Below are 22,137 nucleotides of genomic sequence, written 5' to 3' on the forward strand. Positions count from 1 at the left end.
TCTGGAAAGAAGAGAAAATGGGCCTGTTAACCTGGTACCAAAAGGCACACACTCCCAGAGTCTCTCAGTAAAAATACACAAACCGTAATTTTGGTTATAGTAATTCTATATCCTGGGCTATTTTCGCCCATTAAAGCATCTCAAGTGGTTAAAAGACAAACTTATCTACCCTAGTTTTGTTCAAAAATATTAATAGAATAACAAAATGTTTAAATTTGAAAAGATTGTGCATTATGTTTCAAGTCCTAACTCTCTCCCAAACCAAAGAGGGGACCAAGATCTAGGCAATAAGTGACACTCTCAGATTTACTAAACCAACTGGTCTTTTTTATCTCAGGTCAAATAAAATTTTAGTGTTAGAACAATTCTTATCTTTTAGATGAAGAAAATGTGTCAGAGGCCTTTGTAACACACCATGGGGAAATTTCAGTTCCTCATCCCATAAAATACTGGGAGAGAAAAAGCAGCACAGAGTCACTGTATATCTGCCAGTATTGAAAAAAAAAAAAAAGGCAATAAAACTGAAGGATGGCAATGAAGATTTCAAGCCACAAAGATTTAGTAATCAAGAGATAAGCTACAGAGAGGGCTTGCAACACACGGGCAGGGACTTCCTCCAGCAAGCACGTGGCTTTTTTCACTCAAGGCCAACATGTTTAGATTCGTACAGCAATGAGAAGCAACAAGACTCACCTTAAGGACTTCCATCTGTCTTTCTCGATATGGTTTTCAGGTCCTTCACTTTCATAGGAAGCCAAGTAGAGAGCTACAGTCAACCAAAAAGAAGAATGCATGAATGCCAAAGCCTTCTTCTGATACATTACCCACCTCCACTCATCCCCCATTCAACCTCAGCCAAACCCTACAGCAAAGCACACTCTTTAAAGCATCGAATTACAATTGGGAAGCTTTAGAAACACAAAACACCATTTTGCCAGGAGCCTCTAGACCAAAAAAGCAGTTGGTTAAGTAAGACAACTTATTATTATTATTTTTTAAAGGGATACTTGTGAAAGACATGCAAGTCTGACATGCCCCAGCATATCTCCCAGGTTCTATTTTTTTTTAAGTTTATTTATATATCTTTTTTTTTTTTTTTTTTTTTGGCTGGCCTGGGTGGGCTTTTTCTCTAGCTGCAGTGAGCGGGGGCAACTCTCTGTTGCAGTGAGAGGGCTTTTGATTGTGGTGGCTTCTCTTGTTGCAGAGCACGAGCTCTAGGATGCTCAGGCTTCAGGAGCGGCAGCACGTGGGCTCAGCAGTTGCGGTTCCCGGGCTCTAGAGCACAGTCTCGATAGTTGTGGAACATAGGCTTAGCTGCTCCACAGCATGTGGGATCTTCAAAGACCAGGGACTGGACTCTGTATCTCCTGCATTGGCAGGCAGGTTCTTTACCACTGAGCCGCCAGGGAAGCCCATAACTAAGACAATTTTTGAGGCAAAAAAAAAAAGCTTATAAAGGCAAGCCACAGGACTGGAATATACACTCACATTTATACTCTTTACAAAAAGGAGGACTGGGATGGGGAGCCTTTTCTGCTGGATTGATTTATTTATTTGGCTGTGCCGGGTCTTAGTTGTGACACATGGGATCTTCAATCTTCACTGTGGCACATGAGATCCAGTTCCCTGACCAGGGATCGCACCCAGCCCCTCTGTACTGGGAGTGCAGAGTCTTAGCCACTGGACCACCAGGGCTTTTAAAAAGACTCCTGGACCCCTGTTAGCTTTTAAAAAGGCCTTTTAGCAGGTAAAAAGTTAGGGTTTTTAGGTCAATTTTTCACTCTTCTAATGTTTTCACTTTAATTTTAAGTCAAAAAGATTTCTAAAGCATTAAAAGCTTGGTATTAATCCTGTCTTCAGAGGTTAGTAACAATCAAGCCCCCTCTGGAATAGATCTTATTAATTCAAAATGTTCTTTAGTCAATATCATAAACACTATCAATCTACCATGAGAAACAGTTAATAGTGCAATTGATTTATATAATATTAGGCTATAATAGTGGAGAAGGAAATGGCAACCCACTCCAGTGTTCTTGCCTGGAGAATCCCAGGGATGGGGGAGCCTGGTGGGCTGCTGTCTAAGGGGTTACACAGAGTCAGACACGACTGAAGTGACTTAGCAGCAGGCTATAATAGAGTAATATAATCAATCCCCAAGTCTTTTACAAACTTTAAATATCTAGTCCGTTTTTTGGGTACCCAACTACTGTTTCTGCCTCAAAGTCCCTAATGTTTTAACAGGTTAAGACTTTCCATGGTTTATTTTTTACAAATAGCAGTGGGTAGCAACTGCTTCGTTTTTCAAGTTTATCTTGAATATCAACATGTCATGAAACACCTTTTTTCTCCATTAAAGCAAGCCTGAACAAGGGGAAAAAAATCCCTCTGTAACTTTCCATTTGTGCCCCAAAGCTCTGCAGATCTAATATTATAAAAATTTTGTTTAAACACAAAAATGTACTATTTGTGCCTGAATAGTGAGTGAGTGTCTGACTCAAATATTTTAGGGATAAATCACAGTTTTTTGTGCAACGGAAAACTGAAGATGGAGCAGGTCAGAAGACAGGTTTTCATACTACATAAGGAACCAGACACCAAGCACTTAATACATTGATTTCCTGATCGTAGGGTCTACAGATCCTGGCAGCAGCCACAGCTTAATAGGCTACCCACCATCTTCACTGAAGACTGGTACTGTGAGCAGATACTGTAAGATCTTCCGGTCCCTCTCAAATGGACACTCCACTTGTTTCCACGTCATGAATTCACTCACTTGTTTGGCTAGTTCCCAAAATTTCTACAAAAGAATCAAATGAAAGTTGAATTGAAAGGCAGTTGTCAAAAATCATGAGCTTGGATGAAACCACTCCAGTTAATGTTCTCTTCCGGTTTCTAATCTTCTGAACTACATCATTTTCTTAACTTATGAAAAATCAGCGATTGGTATTTTTAGGTAGTAGTGAAAAGTTACTCAAATATCTCTGGATAAGAATAATAATGGTGTAGCTAATTTATTCTACTTAGCACTGTTATCTTCTCACAGATTAGCAAGGAAAGAGAAAACTTGGTTTGAGAACTTCAGAATCAAGCTCAGATGGCCTGGCCTCTCTGCGCTTGGTGGAGAGGCTGGTCCTCTGTGCTCAGGTTTTTGCAGCCTACCCTTACCTCAAAGTTGACATGGCCATTGGGAAGGCGGTTGGCACAGCCCTCATTGAGGAAATAAATATCTTTGATTAACAGACTGAAGAATGGTATCACAATCTAGAGAAAACAGAAAGATTCTGGTTTGTTCTGGGCAAATAAACATTTAGTCTCTCATCAAACAATACAGGACATTAATGAAGGGATTACATAGTTGCTGTTCAGTTGCTCAGTCATGTCCAACTCTTTGCAACCCCATGGACTGCAGCACGCCAGGCCTCCCTGTCCCTCACCATCTCCCATAGTTGGCTATCATTGATTAGGATGGGCGCAGTGTTTTGACCTCCCATGACAGCCATTTCCTTCCTTACATAATTTTTCTTAACATGCAAATGCTGTTAATAACCAAAACGAAGCAAAGATGAGTGGCAATGGGAGATGGATGGATTCAGGTTGTTTTCCTTATTTTTCTCAATATAATAGCATATAGCAAAACCTGAAAGTTCTCATTATAATCAAAGGGACAAGATCTAAAAGACTTACTTTTCATTCAGTTAGAACCAAATATTAATAGAATACCTGTCACTGCAGGTACAAAGATTTTTTTTTTTTAAATGTTTATTTATTTGGCTGTGCTGGGTCTTAGTTGCAGCACTCAGAATCTTTTAGTTGCAGCCTACGGGATCTAGTTCCCTGACCAGGGCTTGAACCTGGGCCCCTTGCATTGGAAGCACAGAGTGTCAGCCACTGGACCACCAGGAAAGTCCTACAGGTACTAAGATTTTAAAATACGTGACCCATCTGCCTGTGAGGATCTGTACTTCTTCTATCAATTACGCATCTACATTTTAGATGATTTTTCTTTTTAGAGGAACATTTTCTTTTTCCTTGAAGAACTGTATATATGCTCAGTCATTCAGTCTGTCTGACTCTTTGCGATCCCATGGACTGTAACCTGCCAGGCTCCTCTGTCCATGGAATATTCCAGGCAAGAATACTGGAGTGGGTTGCCATTTCCTCCTTCAGGGGATCTTCCCAACGCAGGGATCGAACCTGCGTCTCCTGAGTCACCTGCACTGACAGGTGACTCTTTAACACTGAGCCACCTGGGAAGCCCCTTCTCTTGTAGACACAGCTCAAGATAACATGAGAACGGGGAGTTTTCACTAACAGTTGCTACAAACTTCCTATTGAGCAAATCTGGCCGTGTATGTCAGAGCAAGTAAATACCTGCTCTCTTGGGAAAGCACCAAAGCAGTATAATACCTTGCACAATGTGTTGTGAGGGAGACCCAGGTGAGGGGGGAACATGAATGTGCAAATTAACAGTTGTTTAAAAAACAATGAGCCTTCTTTAGTAAGCCTTTCCTGCCTTACATCTTTGGTCTGATAGAGTGGTATTTAACGAATTAACCTAAAATTATAATCTCTGAGACAGTATCCTAATTCCTGCTAAATCCAGAAGGAACAAAGTATAAGACTCTCTGTTCTTCCCCTTTGTAACTTCTACTTTCTTTCAAATGCTAACATGCTTTTGAAGATTCTACATTTGCAACAGTGCAAACGATGTTGCAAACGTGGGTGGGCCTATGCTGTTTACCCAAGAGCAGGTTTTTGAAGTTTCCCTAAGCTTATGACTCACGTGGTACATCTATACTAGATGAAGGGGAGGTCTGGAAAACATATGTTTTGGCTTATACACAAAAATATTAGCATACATTTTCACTTCTAGAGAGAAATTCAAATTTTCCCCTAAAGTCATTTTAAAAAGATAGGCTTTGATTATTTTTTTGTTTTGCTGATTTCTTGACAGCACTTTTGAATGTACTTAAAAAAAACACGTTTTTTAATTTCCTTCTTTACTTTGCTCTTTCAGCCGCACTCAGTCTTGGCAGCTGCTTGGGTTTTCTCCAGATGCAGTGAGCAGGGGCTACTCTCTAGTTGTGGTGTCTGGGCTTTTCGTGGCAGTGGCTTCTCTTGTTGCGGATCATGGACTCTAGGTGAGCAGGCTTTAGTAGTTGTGGCTCACGGGCTCAGCTGGACCTGAGGCATGTGGGACGCCAAGGATCAAATTGGCGTCCTTGCACTGCAAGGCGGATTCTTAACCACTGGACCAGCATGGAAGCCCTGAATTATCTGCTATTGTCTGGAAGTCTCTAAACTGAATTCGTAAAGGTGCCTTCATATGCCTGTATCTATTCTCTGTATCTATCTCTGTATCTATCTAAAACTGGCTATTTTTTCTATTATTTTAGAACTAAACCGCCATCACAACAAAGATAAAAGTACACCTGCACCTCACTTCTTTGCAAGACCACCTGTGCCTGCAAGGTGTTGGGCTTTGCCTCTGCCAGTTTCAAATGCCTGAACTGAGAGGCTCTGCCTCTGCCAGTTTCAAATCTGGCTCCACACTTAACCGGCCACATAAGCCATGAGTCTGCCAACTGAGGCCCACAGGCCAGCCCATCTCATCACCTGTTTTGGAATGGCCTAGAGGTCATGCATTTTACATTTTTAAATGGCTGGGAAAATAGCAAAAGAATAATATTTCATGAGCATGAAGTTAAAATTCCAGTGTCCAGACAGCTTTTGTGTGAAACAGTCACGTTCATCCACTCACCTGCACATCACCTGTGTCTGCTTTTGTGCCACTATGTCTGAGCTCAGTAGTTGCAACAGAAACTGCAATTTACAAAGCCTAAAATATTTATGATCTGGTCCCTAAGAGAAAAAGATGGCCAACCCCAGGTACAAGGCTAACATACTAAGAAAGCCTAGTTTCTTCACTTTAAAATGGAAACAGTGCCTCATTGGGTTGTAGCAAGGATTAAATTAAATAATACAAAACTTGACCTCAATTAAGCATCCCCCCCAAACCCATGGGCCCCATACAAAAGGACAAATACTGCTGATGGATCGTCATCAGGAAAATGAGGACTGAATTATAATTAAGGTGGACCTACATATGGTACTGATCACTCACTGTCTTATAAGGATATTTAAACTCTTCAGAAGTTCTTGTCACATGCCTCGAGCTGGGTGGCGGAGGCTATAACGTATGTGAGTTTTGCATTCATGGTGTGTGCCATACAATCCAGTCTTTTTTAAAAAATAAAATTTACTTAAACCAGAAAAAAGTGAAGAACAATTCACTTCCTTCCCCCATTCCCTACCTCATGTCTCTGGCAACCATCAATCTGTTCTCTGTATCTATAAGCTTGCCTTAAAATGAAAACAAAATATATATATATACACACACATATATATATACATTTAGATCTCACATATAAGAGAGATCATACAGTACTTGTCTTTCTCAATCTGATTTATTTCACTTAATATCTTCCAGTTTTACCCATATTACCACAAATGGCAAGACCTCATTCATTTTAATAGCTGAATAATATTCCATTACATATAATGAATAAATTGCACATGTATATATTTGTGTGTGTATATATATGTGTGTGTATATATGTATATATACATATACATACATATTTACATAAGTTACAATTTCTTCATCCATCAGTGGACAAGATTGTTTTCACATCTTGGCTTTGTAAATAATGCTGCAATGAACATGGGATACATATATCTTTCCAAATTATATGGTATTTTTGATATAGTTGGATAAATACCCAAAAGTAGAATTGCTGGACTGATCCACTATTGATTGTCAGAACTACTTTTCCAAGATGCAGAAACAGAAATAATCTCCCCTGTTTTTCCTGCTCTATTCCTGACGCCCATATGCTAGACAGAGCAGTCTCACAAGCTCCTTCACCTTCCCATTTCCTCATCAGTGGTTCCCTTCAGATCAGCAGCCCCTACGCAAAGCCACCACAGTAAAAATTAGGAGACTATAAGGACTTTGGGTTTCCAGAGCTAAGGTAGACATATAGGCTACTAACAGGAACAAAAGTTTGGTTTCTGAGAAGTCTTTCAATGAAGGCTTTAGTGGGAAAACTTCTCAAGTAGTAATGTTTCCTAATTCCCTTTCACAATATTCTAAATTCAGAAACTTGGCAGCTACACCTTAAAGGAGCTATCAGTTCCACACCTAGAAATGAATGGTGATGAGGAGGAATAAGTTCCCACGATCAGAAATGGGATGGTGAAAGTATTTAGAAGCATACACTCGCAGGAGGAGTGGTTAAAAAACCAGGAGACACAAGGACTCAGAGGAAAAACAGCTATTTAAGGATCATTTAACGGCCCCCGTGTGACAGATAGATTTAATCTGTTCTATGATGTGGTTCCTAGAGAGAAACCACATTGGCCACATAAACATAATTCGAAGAATGTCAAAGATTGTATTATTCTAGTCATGTTTCCAGGAAGACTTTAAAATAGGCAATAACTCAGAGGTAAAGAGTTTACCCTCACTTCAAAAAAAGAAAAAAAGATTTCAATTCTCTTGAATCAAAGTTGGCTCTTATGCCCCCAAATGCTTTCATTCATAGACTTGGAGGACAACTGTGAACTAGAAACGTCATATTTTAAAAAAATTGGTGGTGATACCATTTGTTTTATGAACTGCAGAATACAATCCATACGCTCAGACAGAACTGGTTTAAGAAAAAAATGAAATTAAAGTCGACAGAATTTATTCAATGCCAGAAAGGGTAAATACTGTTTTTCTGGAAAAAGCTATCAGAGTCCCACAAGCATAACATTCACTGAGACCTTGGTTGGGGGGGTTGGCCAGTGCTGCAGCTTCAGACTTAGTGGTAAAGAACATGCCCTCCAATGCAGGAGACACAGGAGACTCAGGTTCAATCCCTGGGTTGGGAAGAACCCCTGGAGGAGGAACCGACAACCCACTCTAGTATTCTTGCCTGAAAAATCCCATGGGCAGCAGAGCCTGGTGGGCTACAGTCCATGGGGTCGCAGTGAGTCGGACACGACCGCGCGACTGAGTAGGCATGCCTATGTGCACGCAGTTCCTGATTAAGAGAGATGCTTCTACAGCCGCTTCCTCCCTAGGACAGAGACCCCTCTAACTCACAGAGGTTCTGCAGAGAAGGCCTTGCACATTCTGGGTGCTGGTATCCTCCCACAAGTGTGCTCATTTTCTGAAGCTTACAAAGCTTCTGATTAGATTTTTCTCAGTCTAGTCATGGCTGTACTGAGATGCGGAAAAGCAGTACTTAAAGGCTCATACAGGGACTTCTCTGGAGGTCCAGTGGTTGAGACTCCACACTCCCAGTGCAGGGGACCTGGGTTTGATCCTTGGGCAGGGAACTAGATACCACATGCCACAACTAAGACCTGGAGCAGCCAAATAAATAAACATTATAAAATAATAATAATATAAATAAAAGCTTATAGACTCCCTTGGGCTTAAGTGAGATAGTCATCTCTGCTTCACCCCCACTCCAACCTTACTTCTTTATTTGAAAAATTAATGTATTTACAATAGCTCTCAAACATGATCAGAACCAATATTTTAGATTTTGGTGAGAAGCAATTTAGCGTGCTTAAAAGATGGGGTGTTTTTTTGCATTTGTTTTCATTTTAGATCACCGAAGCTGAAGCTTTTGAGGGTGAGCGACCAAGAGGGCCTAAAATTTTGTATCCTCATTTTCTTTGATTTGTTGGAGCATATAGTTCAAGTTAAAAGATGGGGTAGAACCTAAGCAGAAAATTGTTTTCACCAAGCAACCTTCATCAGCCCATTTACTGTACCCAAGTATTTACTTCTCAAATAACATGATCTCCTAATGTCAAAATGACTTCTTCTTCCCAAGTATGAAATGTGGGTAAAGGCCCTTCCAAGTCAGAAGCATGGCTGATCCAGGACAGTGTGAAACTTTTTAAGGGCAGGGCAGGTAGAGTGAAGACCATTCATTTCTCAGACATCATCCTGGCACTTTTCCCGCCACCCACATACCCAATTAGTAACAGCAGGCCTAATGCTACAGCAACTAACCTACTTTCTGAAAATAAATGACTTAACCATGGGAGGTAAGCTAATTCTTTAAAAGATTACATTAAGTCAGCTACCTTGTGCAGAGCTTAAATGTCTGTATTCCATTAAATCAAATTACTGTCTAATGCCATTAGTCATCTTAACATAGGACTTAATTTATTGCTTGAAACACAACTATGACACATTACAAAATAATCATTTAAATAATGCAATAATAACATTTTCAAAGCTCGCTACCAAGTTGCCTTCCCCTTTCCTCCTTCTTTAGCATCCCCCCTTCCCTATGTGGCAAGTGATAAACATGTCCACAGCATATGAACTTTCTTTCTTAGATCTAAACAGGCAAAAGCATCTGAGTACAGTGCATTTCAGGGCTTCTCCAGAAGCTCAGTGGTAAAGAATCTGCCTGTAAGGCAGGAGCTGCAGGAGACATGGGTTCAGTCTCTGGGTGGAAAAGTTCCCTTGGAGGAGGGGATGGTAACCCACTCCAATATTCTTGCCTGGAGAATCCCCATGGACAGGAGTGTGGTAGGCTACAGTCCATAAGTTCCCAGAGAGTCAGACACAACTGAAATGACTTAGCACGCGTGCACACACAGTGCATTTCAGTGCCACATGTGGCAACTGGGCCATGAATAAAACTTGTTTAAACACATACCTTCTCTCTGCTGCTATGAGCAGTCAAAGACCTTTGCGCTGCCCCACGAAGAGCTGTTCGATAATTATAGAAATTGCTCGAAGGGTCCATTTGATGCTGTAGGCAAAAGAGAGGAGAATATGAACTACACACTTCTCACCTGCAGAAAGTTCATGAGATCACACTCTAAATGCTGGATTCAAAAAGCCCAAATAACTCTGGGGCAAAATGTTACTTAACAGCAAGAGAAGAGCTCCACTTCACATACCTCAAGAACATCGAACTTGGCAGTCTTCACTTTGGCCCAAGTTTTTTTCAGTCGAGAGACGGGGCTCATGTTCATGCCAGCTTCCGATTACAATGGAAGGCGAAAAAAAGAAAGTGAAAACAGAGAAATCAGAGAAGTCATTCTAAGGTACATTCTGAAAAAAATATTCATTATTAAGTAAAAGGAAGTTAGCTTTATTAAAAACAAACAAACAAAAAAAACTTGCCAAATGATTTTCCAAAGTAGTGGTCCCATTTCACAACCCCACCCAGGTCTGAGAATTCTACTTGGTCCATAATCCTCACAATATTTGGTTCAATCAGATTTCTTAATTTCAGTCACTCCAGTGTGTGAAATGTATTTCACTGTGATTCTAATTTAAATTTGTATTTCTCTGATGACTAATGATGTAGAGCTTCTTTTCATATACTGTCTGTCCATCAGTGTATCTTCTTTTATGAATTGTTCAGGTATTTTGCCCTTGTTTTCACTGGGTTATTTGTCGACATAGTGTTGCTCTGTAGGGTCTTTTACAGAGTTTGAATACAAGTGTTCGGCTAGATGTATTACAAATACTTTCTCCTGTGATATAAATTGCCCTGACATTTTCTTAACAGTACAAGAGGGAAATTAGGTAATCTTCTATTACCTAGACTGTGGGCCTTTCAAGTCCCTGATTTAGATGACCTTTCTGCTCACTATTTTTGTGCAGTAAGCCAGATAATAAGCTGAAGATTTACTAGTTATTTTTATGAGGGAGACAAGGGGTCAAAAAAAGATTTTTTAAGGGAAAAATGGATTCATGAGGGGGGGTTATTAAAATTAAAATTATTGAATTAAATTCAGTAGATTCTCTGGCTTCAAACTGACCCTGATTCTAAAGAGGCAGGTAAATATTCACATATTTACTGAGTACTTATAATGTGTAAGGTAGCCATATTGTTTATCATATAAATCAGGATATTTTTAAATGAAACAGTCATTATCAATAATCGTAGCAAGAAAACAGGTATAAACTGGAAAAAAAACAAGACACAGTGTTACCCCCATGCCCTATGTTTATTGAATGAATAGTTGCTGGCATTAAAAACCCTTGTTAGGCTAATGAGGTCAGCAGATGACAAGTACTAGGATCAAGGGTAGTCAGAAAATGTTCCAGTTTCTCAGGCCAACCTCTTGTCTTACCAGCGGAATCATCTGATTTACTTTCAGATCATATGTTTCTATAATGCTCGATACACAAGCTGCTCAAACGCTTTCTAAAATCCTTAATTTAGGCAAATATATTTTATAGATAAATATTCAGATGAAGATTAACTAAACATATTCCATGAATTCTTCTATACTTATAAAAGATTAAACATATTTGTATCAGTTTGTATATTTAAAGCTTTCTGGTCATTCTGAAACAAGTCTGGATTAATAAGTACAGTTTTCATGAACAAAACTGTACTATTTGCTAATTCTTAGTGGGTCCATTTCACATAACCTATATAAACAAAGGACACGTATCTCTCAGAAAACACTCACAGATTATTGCCATCAAGGAATTGAAGTTGCCAATGTTAAAACACTCCCGAGCCACGTCAATGAAATACTCAATCATCCTTGCTCGATGCTTCTTCTTTACAGGCTGTACCGAACGAGAAGAGAGCAGTTGTCCAACATGTAGGCCCAACAAATATAAAGGAAGTATGAAAAAGTAAGATAGAGGGCTGGGAGAAAAATTCATTTTCTCACCATGCAGATTTCTGTAGCAACCAAGTAGCTGAGGCGGTTAAACCATTCCACGTAGGCTTCCAAGTTCCGTGTTTTCTTCCGTTCACTGTAGCAACTCTATCGAGAAAGTAAAATGAGCAGATGAGTTGGAGGAAAAAAGGGTGCATGAGGCTCTTGTTTTTGTCAGATATGGGCCTTTATTCTCAGTTTATGAATTAGGAAGACTTTTGAGGATGGGGGGGGGGGCAGCAGGGAGGGGAAAAAGAGAACAAGCCACTAATAGTCTCGACTCTCCTGCGAGTGTGTGCTATGTCACTTCAGTCGTGTCCAACTCTTTGTGACCCCATGGACTGTAGCCCGCCGGGCTCCTCCGTCCATGGAATTTCCCAGGCAAGAATACTGGAGGGGGTTTCCAGGCCCTTCTCCAGGGATCTTCCCGACCCAGGGATCGAACATGCGTGTCTTAGGTCTCTTGCACTGGCAGGCAGGTTCTTTACCAGCAGCGCCACCTGGGAAGCCCAGGGCTCTCAGTAGAAATATCAGTCTCTTAGTACAGTCCTGTGAAAACCCGAAGATCTAGAAACCTATTCTGCTGCATTCATGACAGTGCCTTCTCTCCCAGGAGACTAAATTACTCTGGGTGAGAACAGTTCTCAGAAGTACCATTCCAAAATATATATATATATGTCTCGGCTGCATTCTAAAACAATCTTGACCAATTAATACGGGTGTGACTACCTACTGCTGTTCACAGAGCATGGAGAAGCTGAGAGAGTATAGAAGTCTAGAAAATTTTCTCCTAAGACTAGGAGACAATTTTGGAACACTGTGTAGCAAGAAACTAGTATTTTCCAAGGTAGATAAAGCGGAAGTTTACACCATCCTGGTTTTTGGAGAGTGAGTGACATATTGTTCAAAAGCAAAAAGAAGTTAAGCTCATCTCAGAGTTCAAGGCCAAGCTTAAACAGGTTAATTACACCCCTCTTTCCTTCCTTCCAAATGAGGCAAACAAAAAAGTCCAGTAGCCTCTATTGCAAAACCTGATCTTCACTTCCTGTACTGAGCAAAACTATTCTAAGGCCGGAAAACAGCTGCTGCCCCTACTCTGAAAGAGGAGCTTTCATTAGTGGGTGATACAGTCTTTGCCTAATACTTCTGGAGGTAACGCGAGGAAAAGTTTCTTATGTGTGTGTACGCCGACCTTACAGCCTTGCCTACCATCAGTTTCTGCCCATATGGGCTGTACTCAGGCAATAAACCTGCCATGAAGGATGTACCTTAAAACAAGAGGCAGAGCAGTAAAGACCTGTCCTTGGCACACTGGACATGCATCCTGTCTTTACCGCCCCTGCTACTGTTGAATCACGAGCAGAGCATCCTCTCGTATTTTCTTTCTGACTTAATCTGCTAAAACCATTATCCTTTATCTCCCACCTTCATCATCACAAATGCCTGCATCTACTTGCTTATTAAATTTCCCAATAAGGAGAAGGAGAGGATAAAAGTTGGTGATAGGGTAAGAATACTGTTATGGCACTTGGAGACCAGACTCAAGAATAAAAGTGCGATGAATCAGACATGGCTGAAAAAAAAAATCTTTCTGAGGGACTTTCCTGGTGATCTAGTAGTTAAGATTAAGACTCTGTGCTTCCACTGCAGGGGGCATGGGTTCAATCCCTGGTTTGAGGAACTAAGATCCCACATGCTGTGTAGGATGATCAAAAAAAAAGAAAAAGCCTCGTGCACAAAGTGCAGGCATACCTCAGAGATATTGTGGGTTTGGCTCCAGACTACCACAATAAAACAAATATTGTGATAAATAGAGTCACATGAATTAAAAAAAAGAAACAAAACTTCCTGATCTTTAAAATCTAAAACAAAAGTGAATTTCTGTCTCTCATACCCACTATCATGGACTAAAGAATTCCATTTCCAATTTCAGGGCTAACCTCTGGGTAGACCCATTACCTTGTCATTGTCCAAAGGATCCTTCTGCACAAAGGCCTGAACAAATTCTTCTGGGCCAATGTAATTGAGCCTCTCCTGAAACACAAACCCAACAGTATTGAAGAAACACAAACTTCAACAGGATTGAAGAAAAGGAGAAGGAATGGTCTTTCCATTCTGTCTCTTAATTTCTGCCACTATCCTCATTTTCAACAAGCAGCTTGTAAAATGAGCCTTTAACCTTCAAAACCGTCATTATCTTTAAGATCTGAGCAGAGACAGTTTTCTGCTTGGGTCAATGTATACCAGAAAGTAAAAGGCTGAGCGAGCTATGGAAAAATTCATTAGAGGGGGAACATGAGGAAGGTCAATAACCTCTTCGCTCTTGCTTAGTATTTATTTTTAAGTGAATTCTCAGAATATCAGAAACAGTCATACACAAATATCTAAACAAAACACACTGCCGCTATTTCATATATTAGCTCCCATTTGGATTATTTTCACCTTTCCCTTGCCATTACTGCCGATGAACATGCTATCTGGTTACCACGGCAAACCAAGTCTGGGTTATAAAGACAAGGATGACAACGGCCTCACCAGCTCTATGTGAGTCAGCTGCTGGGCCAACGTGTAAGGGTCACTGCAGACAGTGATGATGTCCCTTTGGATGGACTGTGGCTTGGTCTTGAGAACTGTGAGTCGATCCGTCGATGTGGAACTGATTTTGGCCAGCACTTCCTCATACTGGCTGAGCGCGGCCAGCTTGCGGATCAGACACTGGATCATCTGCTGGACATTCTTCCGATACGTCTGCCAGGAAACAAGAAAAGGATGACCTCCTCGCTCTGCCTGTGCATCCATGCCACAAACTCAGAGACTCTGTACTTGGTGCTTTTACTTTGATGCTGGCTAGCCACCTTGGTGGAGGGCAGTTAGAGGCAGTCAGCTTTGCTCTAACAATTTAAAAGACACAGATACATACGGTGTCTTTTCAGATCTGCAAGATTTAGTTCTTTCCTTGGGTTGCTCTTGAGAGTGCGACTCAAGTGGGGCCATGAAACAACTACAATGATATTTCAGATGAGCTATTTAGGGAATTCCATATAATAGGAACCACATACAACTAATGTTCTCTGGACTGAAATAGGAACCTATTGGTTTTCTTCTGCGAGGTGAAGATGCACAGATCTCAAGTCAGAGCATCCTTTTCCCAATTCTTTTTCTTTAGGCCCACCTTCTTGATTTTCCTACTTCTATCATTCCTAATCTCATTGGTCTAAGTACAAACAACTATTTGACAGAAACACACCATCACTTCCTACTCAGCCCCTAACCACCTTCCTGACTTCCACATATAACATGAGTTCCCACCAAAAGAAGCATTGGATATTCCTTTTTGGTGTCTGACCTCCCTTTGGCTCGTGTCTGTTTCTGTTGCACTCATGAGTCACTGCTGATGTTTACAATCAAATTCCTTCACATGGCAGTTCTCCCTGTAATGCTACTACCAGCTGCTGCCTGGTTTGTGACTACATCATGCTACAGCCAAGCACTAAGATAAATTAGTATTAAAAGCAACACAACGTATTATAGATAAATGTTAGCCTCTTGACTTTTAAAATAGTTATTAAGTCCAAAAAATAACTCCACAATCAATCCCTAGGGAGTAGTTATCATGATGTAAGTTAGGGGTGTTCTTTTAATTCTTCCTTTTCCAGCCAAAAATTGCCAAACACTTAGCCATCTAAGTAAATAGTGACGCTGGTATCAGAGAAAGGCCTATAGGCTAATTCATTGCTAGTGTGGTCCTTAGGTTAAAGCTCCAAAGGAGGACAGTCCCAGTGAATTTCCAGATGAAAACCTTATATCCACGCTTTACTAACTAATCAGCTCCTTTTCAAAAAGTACCACAATAACATTTTCTGAGATTAATTACCTGAAAATTAAATGGCATCTTACCTACAAGTCTAAGAACCATCTCTTTTTTTTCAACAGTGGTCATTTGGTTTACCAGAGCATCTTATAAAATTTTAAATGAACAGATGTTTTCATACTTAAATGGAGGAAAATCACAAATAGGAGGTAATGAGCAATTCTCATACAGTCAAGGCAAAGAAGCCCACATAACCTTCCTTCTCTTCTTCTCTATTTGTCTGGTATATATTCCACTGAGCTCTTTAAACTGGTTCATTAGATGACCTTTTCCTCCCTCCTACATTCACAGATCACCCTAAAGTCACTAATGAAATACCTAAGTGTTTAAAAAATTGAGCCCTCAAAGAAGCTATCTTCCACACAGCACTAAAGTTATCAGTTTAGAAGATGCTATCTATTTGATAATATGCTTGTCACTCAAAGAAAATGCCTCTTTCTTCAGAATTCAAAGCACTTCAGGCCAAATTGAGGGCTATTTTAAATCCTTCGCTGGGGGGGGTGAGCAAAATAGGTAAGAGGGGGTCAAAGGTAGAAACTTCCAGTTATAAAATAAGTCATGGGGATGTAATGTCCAGGAAGGATGGTGACTTCAGTTAATAATACTGCATTGCATATTTGAAAGTTGCTAAGAGATCTTAAAAGTTATCACAAGATAAAAATTGTGTAACTATGAAAGGTGACAGATGTTAGCTAGACTTACTGTGGTGATCATTTTGCCATGTACATAAGCCATGAGTCATTATGTTGTACACTTAAAACTAATACAAGGTTATATGTCAACTGTACCTCAATGAAAGTAAAGAAGAATAAAATAAAAATCCTTCATCCCTATTTCCCTTGCTTCTTCTACTTTCATAATCTTTTAAGTTACATAAAAATCCACCAACTTCAAATGGATTCTGCGGTCTTTGGTTCCGAATATCATAATAAATGCTCCCCAGGTGATTCTGACACATAGCAAATATCTGGTGAAAGATTCTTATTCTAAACTTAAAAAGTGCTTTGTAGGGAACAGGCAGAGGAATGTACAGTGGAGGATTCAGCTAGCGTGCAAAGAGCAGTAAAATACGAGGAGAACATGCATGCAACAGGGTATAGGGGAAAAGCCATTCAAATAACAAAGAACGGTGTGTGTGCAGGTGCACACGCAGGTGTGTGTGTGTGAGAGAGAGAGACAGAGAGGAATATGTATGTGTGATACGTATGTGTGTGACCTCTTTGAAAAGTTTCTTACTGCGACTTGATTCCATTTGAGAAACCAAAGCTTGGTGTCATTAAGCCTGCTTCCTTCCTGAATCATGGATTGCTAAATATGTACTTAATCTTTTTTATAACTTCAAATGCCAGTGTCAGTAATTACCTGGCAAATAAAGATAGAATAAAGACCAGCCCCTTAAGGAAGAGAAAATTGCATTCTACCCACAATAGTCATTTGTCATGTAATTCAATCATCAGTTTCATTTCGGGTTCCTTGCAGCCAAGTCCTAATAAACCTGTTCATGTTGGGCAAATCCTGAGGCAGGAACCATATTAGGTCATATTATGCGGAACTGTTCTAGCAGATTCAGAATTCAACTGAATTACATACAGAGCACACCTGGATCCACTGACTGCCAAAAAAAAAAAAAAAAAAGTCCCAGGCAAGATGCAGCAAGTCCCAATCCAAGCTCACACTCCTTCCCAAGAAGGGAGATCCTTTTTCCAGTGGAGGGAAATATTTTTTCTTATTCCAGTAATTGATTAGTTTGTTAACTCATTCATTCAATCATCCATTCAAACACTCCTGAGTGCCCATTAAATGCCAGGTACTGGGCTAGGAGTTAAGGTGCTATGTGAGCAGAAGGGGCACAGCATGGAGTCCAGAGGGGGGAAAACAAGTCATAAAGAAAGTAACCTACTAATCACAGAGTGCTATGAAGAAATTGGTGGTGAAAGCCAACAATGGGGAGTGCCATGGCTGGGTGGTGGGGGAAGATCTCTTCAAGGAAAGACACTTCAGCCCAAGACAGGTAAGTGGCCTGCCGGTTCAGGTAGGCACAGAACCGAGGAAAAGAGCATCAATCACAAAACTTTACCTCTTAGGATTGATAGAAATGAAGGAGGAGCAGAGAATTTCGAGGACTTGCCAGAGCACTCAAATCAACCAGCTGCCAAATCATGGACCCATTTCTGAATACTGGCTATATAAGTGGCTGAAGGAATAGCATCTCACTATAAACCCAATAGAATCATGGCAGATGACATCTCTCCACTCAAGCCCTAGATGAATCAACCAACTCTGTGGTTACACTTGGCTTATCTTCTCATCTCCTCTTTTCACACTTATAACTCTCTGAAGACGTCAAGGTCTATCAAGGATTTATTATGAACACAGGAGGGCTGAGAAGAAGCCCAGGCACAAGGCTATCTGGCTCCCTTGCTTGGTTCCGTCCAATTCTTGAATGGCTTGATCCTGTTAAAAAGAGATCGGACCCAATCTGGCCAACACAGATAGCAGCGATCCCCTTTCCCTTCATGAACTTCCATGACAAGAAGGACAAAAAGCCATCCATTTGGCACTGTATCTGAAAAAGATTTTTAAGGTATTCCTTTGGAAAAAAAACAAGGCATCATTTCTACCTTTTAAAAAGGCAATAGAGAAAAAGGAAGCTGACTGCCACATCAAGTATCTAAACACAACTTAACTGAAATGAAGCACTGCCTGACTCAGGGCTTAGCCTCACACAAGAAAAAGTCCTTATGATGCCACTCATCTTTTGAGCAGCTTGTCACAAACTTAGGTCACTGAGACAGCCCTGCTTCTGCCAAGCAGCAGAGCAGCTTAGCCCTCTAAGAAAAGATTTACTAAAAAACAGTGATGCCTAACTTTTGCCTTTATTATGAGTGATGAACATACCAATTCCTATCTTGCTTGAACCTCTTACATACAAACTAGCAAAATGATTAGAAGTGTCAGAATTTGCAAAAGGACCCAGGGAACTACTCATTCAGTCTTGTAGAAGTTATGGCTGTTCTGAGCACCAGTGTTCAATATAAAGTCATATGTGCTTATGCGCTCAGTTGCATCCGACTCTGCTACCCCACCATGCTCCCCTGTCCATGGAATTCTCCAAGCAAGAACGCTGGAGTGGGTTGCCATTTTCTTCTCCAGGGAATCTTCTCAACCCATGGCTCGACAAAGTCATAGGGGAACTGTGAAAGGATTAATTCCACTTTCATGAGAACATAATGTGGGAAGAACGTGCACATTTTTCAAGTGTTAATCTTAGAAAATTTTGTCTGATTTTTTTAAGTTTGGGGAAACAGTATTAAAATGTATTCACTAGAAGTAGACAGAATAGATAGGGTGTCTTGTTATAGGATCTTGACGGCACATCACTGAAAGAATGATTTCTCCAGTTAGGGTATCCATAATGGGAAAATGCATTTTAAGACAAATGAAACAAGACACCACTGGCTTTGCCAAATGCTTCATCTATCTTTTCTGAATGTTGTATCTGGGCCTAAGTAATGTGTCCCCTGGAGCGCGCCAGCAACACGGAAACTACAAAGGCCTCCTTGCCCAACAAGCCTCAACACAGAATACCAGTCCTCCAGGCTTGCTTCAAAGAGGATAACCTTGAATTTGTCATAGCTAGTTAGTGCTTATCAAAGGCTCAATTGAGGAACATGATATTTATGAAAGATTATCTAACAGACTTATTTTCCATCTTCACCTAGTCTAGGTGCTAGCCTTGAATCAACTTCCGGGCACAAGACTTGAATCCTTTTTTCTCTGTCTTTTCTACTCCTAAAGAATTACCTTTGCTAATTTATAATAATCTAATGGCCACAGTTTTTACCAAGGAGTATTTGTCGTAAACACTACACAGAACAGTTTCCATGATCATATTCACCAAGTCACTGTAGGACATTTTTAAAATTTTTTATTTAATTCTTTGAAGAATTTATATGGTTTTGCTCCTCTGATAGTGAAAATTATATAACCAACTGTGTTTTCTTTTTACCTAGAGATTTACAGTGAAATAAAACAATCTTGTCCTAGTCAACCGGTTCTTCATATTAGACTATTTGTTTTCTCCTTTCCATGATACAAACTATTTCCGATTTAGTAATATATTCCTTATTCTCTGTTAACATATAAGTAGGTTATTTTACATGTATTAGTATTTATATCTCCTACTGTGATATTCTTTGTCTAACTTGCTAGATCACACCTATCTGGAAGGAAGAGAGGAATCAATAAAACAACATAAAAACACACTTGCAGCATGAATCCTCTGCATGAACTGACATGAACATACCCCCAAATTAATCACATAAAACTTCAGATCACACCCCTTTGAAGTGGGATCGTCTAATCAGCTCTGTTTGGCACACCAAACAGAACAGTGCTCTGTGGAGAGGACTTGCCCAAAGGCAGAAACCCAGAGGAAACAGTGGAGATGCCAGTGTACAAGTCAGCACCACTTCCCAACTAAGCCCCTGCCTGGAAATCCGAATGACTGTACTCAATTTAGGTTACCAACCTCCTCGCCACTGGCTATTCGGTGAGCCAGATCTTTTAAGTTTCTCATCATTCTTTCATCCCGAAAGTCGTAAGGAAATGTTTCTGTCCATTCTGTCAGGAGCTGAAGGATTTTCGGTGCAATTTTTCTTATCTGATTCTAGGGAGGAAAAGCAAACGGAATTCAGTGATATCCATCAAACAAATAATTACAAACAACGCTAGTGATAAACTTCTAGCGCAAAGTCTTTGAGGCTAAAGAAGCTCTAGTCCCCCTCTCCCAAATCAATGTCAAGTGCTACCAACTTTAGGAAGGACCTAGGGATCTTCCATGACACTAATATTTCTTCTTTATACCATTCCCCATTCCCTTTGCATAGCCGTGATACTCCTTACTTCAGGAGACCCACTTCACAAGATTTAAGCCATAAAGCTACCAAACCCAACAGAAAAAAGTTAAGTTCAAAATATATCATTACCTTATCACTGTTGGGATCACTTAGTCTCTGGGGCTCAACACACAGGTGGCAAACTTTGGCCATTAGCTCATACGGATGCATAAATAACCGAGAACTCAACAGGAAGGTAAATATGTACGTTCTCTGTGGCAAGAGAAAGAAAAAAGTTATCATGGTTAGATCCTACATCTGAAACTAGTTTCTCCCCTAAACATGATACACCATATATCAAGTTCTCCTGATCAAAGTGAAAATGCTGTAGTTTCAAAAGTGATGCTTACTAGTAGGAAAACAAGATGGATTTCTCCTTTACCTTCTGATATATCTTTTCCCTTAAACCATATTAAAAATAACAGAAGTACAGGATAAGTTGAGCTACTAAATTATTCATAGCACATTTTTACATCTATCCTCTGGGAGCCTGCATACCAGGACATATAACTCAGCCCAGTAAAGAAGAATGTAATTCAGCCCACGGAGATCAATCTAACTTACATATACCACCCGTACAGAATCTTGTTCTGTGTCCAGATATTATGGTAAGTCAATGGAAATTAAAAAACAAAAAACCACCCTACCCACATCAGTTCAAGAATTCTCCAGTGGGTCCAGTATTACACACTGGAGCATTTGTGTGCTTGTCAGAACATTCAAAGACAGGCGTTCAAGTCATCTGTTTACTTGCTCAAAGGCTAAGCAATTTGATAAAACATAATATCACACTATATACTTTTCTTTAAGCACACTGTCTCCCAAGAAGCCAGTAATGAAGTAATGCTTATGTGTTATAATAGCTTCAGACTCCCAATAAAAAGAAAAACTCCATGGGTTTTTTTCTCCCCCTGAGGCACCCTTTTATAGCTCATAAACACTTACAGGGCTGAACAAGGGATGCCTTTTACTTTTGATTACAAGTTTTCCCTGTGTGGCAACATATTTGAAAATGCTATGTAACAAATCACACACAGAGAGAGATAACTCAGTAACAAACACTATGGTGAACTCCAGTGGCAAGCACAGACTATCATTTGTACACCAAGGCCATTATTATATTTAAAAGCATTTGAATCCAGTGTCTGGATATTTTCATGAAATCTTTATCAACAAGCAGCTGTTGAGGAACGGGGTCAGCCACAGCACAAAGGAAGTGGGAAGAAACATCACTTGCTCTAGAAATAGAAAACCCGGGTTTGATTGCTGATGTCGGGTGTGAGACCATGCGCCAACTGAATCCCAAATTTCAATTTTTTTTCCTCTCTGAGTCTCTTGAAATTGCTCTAAAGACTGAGAAAATATACACGGATTTCCTGAATTAGAAAGGATTACCTATACAAATGTCAGGGATCTAAGGAAAACATAAGCAAGCATATTATCTGACGTCCATTCTACAAAGAATTACAAAGAATCTACAAAGAATGTAACTCGTGTTCTCTTTTTCTATGAAGCTTCCCTGTGTCACTTCACCCTTCTCAACATAGTGATGGCCTTGGAAACCAGAAAGGCACTAAACATTCGAGGAGCATCCAAGGTTCTCTGGCATTTCTATGTAAGGATCATGGTACAAGCATGAGTCAAACGTTACCATTTTTC

At 40.1% G+C, this 22,137-nt stretch overlaps 1 protein-coding gene across 4 annotated transcripts in view; it reads right to left on the reverse strand.

Annotated features, from left to right (window-relative positions):
* Positions 1-22,137, reverse strand: part of LOC102172613 (ras-GEF domain-containing family member 1B) — a 669,201-nt gene that overhangs the window by 3,274 nt on the left and 643,790 nt on the right. For all 4 annotated transcript variants that reach the window (XM_018049636.1, XM_018049637.1, XM_018049638.1 and 1 more), the window contains 11 exons: positions 20,569-20,691; positions 20,112-20,249; positions 14,245-14,457; positions 13,669-13,743; positions 11,722-11,817; positions 11,512-11,614; positions 9,982-10,061; positions 9,735-9,830; positions 3,166-3,261; positions 2,674-2,797; positions 694-766 (listed from right to left, as the gene is read on the reverse strand). In XM_018049636.1, the coding sequence (XP_017905125.1) occupies positions 694-766; positions 2,674-2,797; positions 3,166-3,261; positions 9,735-9,830; positions 9,982-10,061; positions 11,512-11,614; positions 11,722-11,817; positions 13,669-13,743; positions 14,245-14,457; positions 20,112-20,249; positions 20,569-20,691 (1,217 nt within the window). The remainder of the gene's footprint in view (positions 1-693; positions 767-2,673; positions 2,798-3,165; positions 3,262-9,734; positions 9,831-9,981; positions 10,062-11,511; positions 11,615-11,721; positions 11,818-13,668; positions 13,744-14,244; positions 14,458-20,111; positions 20,250-20,568; positions 20,692-22,137) is intronic.

Source organism: Capra hircus, chromosome 6 (assembly GCF_001704415.2).
Source record: "Capra hircus breed San Clemente chromosome 6, ASM170441v1, whole genome shotgun sequence".
Taxonomy (NCBI): Eukaryota; Metazoa; Chordata; class Mammalia; order Artiodactyla; family Bovidae; genus Capra; species Capra hircus.